At 48.7% G+C, this 5,963-nt stretch overlaps 1 protein-coding gene across 1 annotated transcript; it reads right to left on the bottom strand.

The window, feature by feature from the left end:
- Positions 1-4,952: 4,952 nt before the first annotated feature.
- LOC119301879 (histone H2A-like) lies at positions 4,953-5,648 on the bottom strand. The gene has a single exon (XM_037578869.1). The coding sequence runs from the start codon at positions 5,579-5,581 to the stop codon at positions 5,102-5,104; it is 480 nt and encodes a 159-aa protein (XP_037434766.1). The 5' UTR covers positions 5,582-5,648; the 3' UTR covers positions 4,953-5,101.
- Between the last annotated feature and the right edge of the window lie 315 nt (positions 5,649-5,963).

Below are 5,963 nucleotides of genomic sequence, written 5' to 3'. Positions count from 1 at the left end.
AAAAGCTTGATTAACATTTTTCAAATACATGAATAATATTTTTTTTCAAATGTTCGATTAACATGTTTTAAATTCGTGATCAACATTTTTCATACACATTGTATGTTTTTTTATATGAGAAACATTTTCTCCATACACATTTAACATTTTTAAATGCTTAATTAACATTTTCTATAAAATGCCTTATGGAAAGTGTTTCTGTAATGTACATTTAAAATATTTGAAAGTTTCAAAAATATAGAAAACGAAAAAAAAACAAGCCAGTGGCCTCCCGCGCTGGGCCGGCCCATTTAGTGAGAAGCCTGATGCGACTGCAACCTATGTCTTGCTATAAGCGAGGCATAGGTGCGCCCATACATGTGGATTACATGTGCTCATCAGAGGTACCTCTGCTTCGTCAGTGTCCTATGTCTTCCTTCTCAGTTCAAGTGTCATTGAGTTTGCTTCGGCTCCTATGGATTGTCGAGCAGATAGCAGTTATCTTTTACTTGTGTCCTTCAGTGTGTTGCTCCTTCAGAGCCTGTACCGCATCATCGTTTGGACTTTGTACTCTGCTAGTCCATCTGGGAATGAAATTGTTGACTTTTGATACCTTGTTTACACCGCTCTCTGCAATCATCCTCCTCTGCTTCGTTCTGGCTTAATGGCTTAATGCTATGAACTTTGCTTCGGTACACCTTCTAGAAAAGTTTACGGATTTTGATGCAGATTAAAGGTGAAGATTAGAAGATACCCCTTCAATCAATAAGGATAATATAGTCTTTTGCATCCAAATAAATCTATTCTATATGTTTCATCTGCAGGCTAATATGACGATAGCCTTTTTAAGTAACTTTACGGAAATGTTAACGCCCACACGTGTGGGCGCCCACACGTGTGGATCCGCGTCCGTTCGTGAGCGCACGAATTTTGGCATATTTCTAGTGCCACGTAGGACTGGTCTGGTGTGTGGGCGTTCAGTCGGTCGCCCACACGGCCGTTTCACCACACAGAAGGGGCTGGTGTGTGGGCGTTCAGCAGTTCGCCCACACGCCACTTTGCACGCACACACAAGAGCTAGTGTGTGGGCATTTGGCATCTTGCCCACACGTCCTTTTCCTCTCCCACACCCAAGCTGCTAGTTGCCATGTGTTTTTGCACTGAACATGGCAACTGCCCCTATTGTGCTTTTATAAGCAGGTGGCAACTCTCTTTTTTTACCCGAGTTTGCCATGTGTTTTGCAGGGTACACGGCAACTGCCTAGTGTGCACGTAAGCAGATGGCAATTTTCTTTTACCGAGTTGCCATATGTTTTTGCATGATACATGGCAACTGCCCTAACGTGCATGTACATGGCAACTGCCCTAACGTGCACGTAAGCAGATGGCAACTCTTCCTTTTTACATGGCAACTGCCCTAGCATGCTTGTGAGCACATGGCAACTCTCTCAACTGTCTAGTGTTAGTATGTGGCAACTCCTAAAGTTATGAAATCATGGCAACTACATTAGATCAGACCATACATGGCAACTGCAATTGAGCAACCATGGCAACTGCAGTTGTCCGACATGGCAACCGTAGTTCAGCGACATGGCAACTGCAATTAAACGAACATGGACGAGGGTCTGGACCATGGCAACTGCGGGCGCGCGGTGACCGTCACGCGTGGCGTGCGGGACCAGGAGGTACGAGGCCTGACATACGGGCGTGTGGGCGTTATCAACTTCGCCCACACGCACGCGTGTGAGAGGAATCGGGAGGGGAAAAAAGAGGCGTGTGGGCGCTAATTGTTTTGCCCACACGTAGGTGTGTGGGCTGTTCCTCTTATATACCACATAAAATGTGTGGGCGGACTCCCTAACGCCCACACGTGTGGCACTTATTGGCGTTCTAACTTTAAGATTCGTGTAAACTTGTAAGGGGGTGTACCGAAGCAAAAGGCGTGTTTTTTTACTGCTCTGATGAAATTCCTAAACTGAAACGTCCGTTGTCTTGGCAATGTGGACAAGTGTTGGCTCGTCTGTAATACCATAACCTCCTGCCGCCCAAATGTTGTTTGTTTTCAGAAAACCAAGCTCGAGGACAGGGGCGGAGCCCATTGGGCTGACCCGTATGCACAGGAATACGGGTGAAAAAATTCCCTAGCAGTGCCTATTAGTTAAAAAGGCCGAGTGCATCAGGGTGGCCCAAGAGCTGTGCATCAGGGTCAGCCCGTTCCAGCCACTCCGACGCCTCCGGACTGGCCCAACGCAGCAGTACACGCACGCACGACGGTTCGCTTGCGCATCCACCATCTCCTCACGTAGTTTTTGTCTATGAAAAAAAAGAGAATCTCTTCACGTAGTCACGTACGCAAACCTAATCGATCCATCTTTTTTTTTCACTAGAAAAAAACTAATCAATCCATCGATCGATTTGTGCATTACGCGTACGAACCCAGCCTACCATACTCCATACGCCCCCTGCGCGTCGCCGTCCCACACAGCCGCCGGAGGCGGCAGCGGCAGCGCGCCGGCCGCCGGCCTCCATGCAGCCTGGGTCCTCACACGGTGACGAAGCGACGCGCACGAGAACGTTGCACGCCGTCCGGTGCTCGGTAATTTCGCATCCTTTTCAAATTCCAATCTTGAATGTTCGTCTCTGTGTCCGCCATAGATGATAAATTACAAAAGGCCACAATTGTGGTAGGGCCTTTGTCTTGCTTTTCCTAGTTTTGTTGAACTTCAACAATCATGTATAGACTTGTAGTGAATATAGTAAATCACTATGTTTTGGTAGAAGTGTGGAGTATTTTCTAGGGTTATAACTTCTAATTAGGTTATATTTTATTTGCCTATACAATTCTCCATGTCTCATTTATAATTTATATTTGTCAAATACAGATACTATGGACAAGTTTCTTCTCAAAAGAAATGCACCATCACAGCCAGAAGACATAAATTGGGAAGAGGAGATTCAGTATGATCAGGGCAATCGCCTCAATGATGAAAGTTTGAGTGATGATATTATTTGTTATGTGGAGAAGGAAGAAATGAAAAGGGCCACCAATGCTCAAGTGGTTGAGTATTTCATGGCCTGGAGGAATAGAAACAAGTGGTTGAGTATTTCATGGCCTGGAGGAATAGAAACAAGTGGTTGAGTATTTCATGGCCTGGAGGAATAGAAACATACTAAGGTAATTTTCAATTTTTAGCAATCTAAGTACTTTCATTTGGGCTACATTTCAAGTAGTTATATCCCTTGTTTTATCATTATAGTAAGCAATTTGATGGCTACATTTCGTTTTTACAAATCGCTTCTATTATATCCAATAATGTGTGTTAAACCTATAAAACACACATTTATTCAATACATCCACGCTTGAAAAATTTTATGCCTTGTTAAAGTGGTGCATCGGGTAAGATTTGCTCCAGCTCCGCCCCTGCTCGAGGATATTTCCATGTTCAAGATCAAATCTCTTCTTCCAAGTCGACTGCACTCGCATGCTCTATCTTCTGGTGGGATTTCGATAGCGTAGGATCAGGCGAATGTCACCTGTCATACTCATAAATTCCGTAGCACTGTCCAGGTATCCTCAGTTTCAAGCAACTTATCAGCACTGTTAACCACTGTTTATGCTCCTTGTAACCAAGAAAGGTCGTTTTGTCCAAGTCACGGATCAACTTGCCTGCTCTGTCAATGAAGCATGGATGATTGTGAGAGATTTTAACATGTATATATAGATATGATCATGAGAAGTCCAGTTGCCGCATCAATTGACAATGCTCTGGATGACATTGACGTCGCCAATAGAATTTTTACCTGTTCAAATAAGAGAAGGAATCCTACTCTGGTCTAGACAGGGTGCTTGTCAATGCGGATTGGAATTTATGCTTCCTCCAAACTTCTGCTAGGGTTGAGACTGCTATTACATCGGATCAGACACCCATCTTGGTGGAGTTTAACAGAGAGACACCAAAATGCAGATTATTTCGGTTTGAAAACCACTGGGTGGACATGGAGGAAACCAGAAACATTATACAGGAAGGGTGGGCTAGGGGCACCAGGCACATCAGCTCGTCAACCTCACTAATCAGCTTAAAATTGGGGCGCATCAGGGGATTCAGGGCTGCTCTCAGGAATTGGAGCCGTCAAAAGGCGTTGTTGTTCAGGCCAATTGGGGCGCATCAGGGCTCCAAACTTACTCTGGTCCGTCCCAATTGACAATAACAAACGGGCTGGGGTTCACCTTCAGTAAGTTTGCTTCGGCAAAGGCTGAGAAGCTGACTCTCTGGCAGACTGCAATGTAGCGAAGAAGAGCAAAGATCAGATGGTGTGTTGCAGGAGATGAAAACAGCCAGTTTTTACATGCTGCTGCCAACCATCAGGTCAGAAAAAACAAGATAAAAGTTGTTCGCAGCTGGGTCGAGCATTTTGGCATCACTGACAGCGTCACTTATTTCCGAACGGAGCGAATACTGTTTACAGAGATTTGCTAGGACAACCCTCTCCATCCGTCGCTCCTGTTCAGAAATTAATCCCCGGTAGTGAAGGGCATGATGCACCTGCACCCAGCCGATGAACAGCCCGGAGTCGTCTGCCTCCGTGCAAACTTCCGGAATCACAGGGTCCAGCCGAGACAAGGCGACTTCTGTGGCGTGAACCGTTTGTTGTGCTGGATGCTATTCGCTTCCGCACAGCGAACGATGTCAGGCATTGACAGGTTATTCAATTCCCTCCGACACAAATTCATAGGAAGTGTTTTTTACCGCAATTTGCATCCAGATTCAGTTCACTGCTCCGTTTTTGTGCATAGTTTACCGCTCTGCTGTTGCTTTCTCAAATACTCCTCCAGAGCAGTAAACTGAATCCACAAGCATGAGCCGAACAACGGCCATCTGTCAAAATTCGTTTGCCAATTTCAGCCACACGGGCAACAGGTGACGCGTCAGTGATTCAAATCTCCTGTGCAATGACTCAAAGAGACAGCACCATATTTGGGAATTCAGAGAGATTACTGAATTTCTTCCATGAACATGAACACAACACAGGGTACATCAACAACTAGACGGAACACCTTCACATCACTAATCAGACGAACACTACACAGCACACATCCTAAACGACAGAGAGCGCATCTCTCTTAAGCTTTCTTCGGGGTGGCGGCCTTCTTGGGCGACTTGGCGGCCTTCTTGGGGGACTTGGGCGCCTGGCCCTCCTTCTCCGCCGTCTTCTTGGGGAGCAGCACGGGGTTGATCTTGGGGATGACGCCGCCGTGCGCGATGGTGACGCCGGCCAGCAGCTTGCCGAGCTCCTCGTCGTTCCGGACGGCGAGCAGCAGGTGGCGCGGGATGATGCGGCTCTTCTTGTTGTCCTTGGCGGCGTTGCCGGCGAGCTCCAGCAGCTCGGCGGCGAGGTACTCGAGGACGGCGGCGAGGTAGACGGGGGCGCCGGTGCCGACGCGCTGGGCGTAGCGGCCCTTCTTGAGGTACCGCCCGATGCGACCGACGGGGAACTGGAGCCCGGCCTTCACGGACCGGGTCACCGACTTCTTCCTGGGCCCGCCGGCCTTGCGCCCGGCGGCGCCCTTCTTCCCCTTGGCGCCGGTGGCCGTGGCGTCCATGGCTTGCGGGAGCGGGCGGTAGGTCGGGATTGGGATGGAGAGAGCCAGACTGCCGGAGAGCTGTGGTGTGAGGTGCCGGGGAGGGGGCGCGGGTATTTAGAGCTTCGGACGGCGCGTGGTGGGCCCGTCGATCCGCGGGGCGTCGGCGTTCGGCGGTTGGATCTGGGGGGGAGTGGACGGACGCGATGCGGTCTGGGGAGGGGCGATCCGTGGGAGGCACGGTTGGACCAATCAGGCGCGAGGAGATTTCGGAGGCCGCGAATTTTGCGCCTCTGTTTTCCCGCCTACCGGGGGTGAGATCAAGCGGTGAGTTTCGCGGCGTGGGCGGGTGGCAGTGGACTGGGCGTACTCGCTTTTTTTTACGAAAACACTAACGCTCACA

This window comes from Triticum dicoccoides, chromosome 5A (genome assembly GCF_002162155.2).
Source record: "Triticum dicoccoides isolate Atlit2015 ecotype Zavitan chromosome 5A, WEW_v2.0, whole genome shotgun sequence".
NCBI lineage: Eukaryota > Viridiplantae > Streptophyta > Magnoliopsida > Poales > Poaceae > Triticum > Triticum dicoccoides.
The sequence above is the reverse complement of the archived record's forward strand: the minus strand, read 5'-3'. Positions and strand labels throughout refer to the sequence as shown.

Coding starts and splice junctions, on each gene's coding strand:
- LOC119301879 (XM_037578869.1), bottom strand. CDS start 5,581: ATGGACGCCACGGCCACCGGCGCCAAGGGGAAGAAGGGCGCCGCCGGG.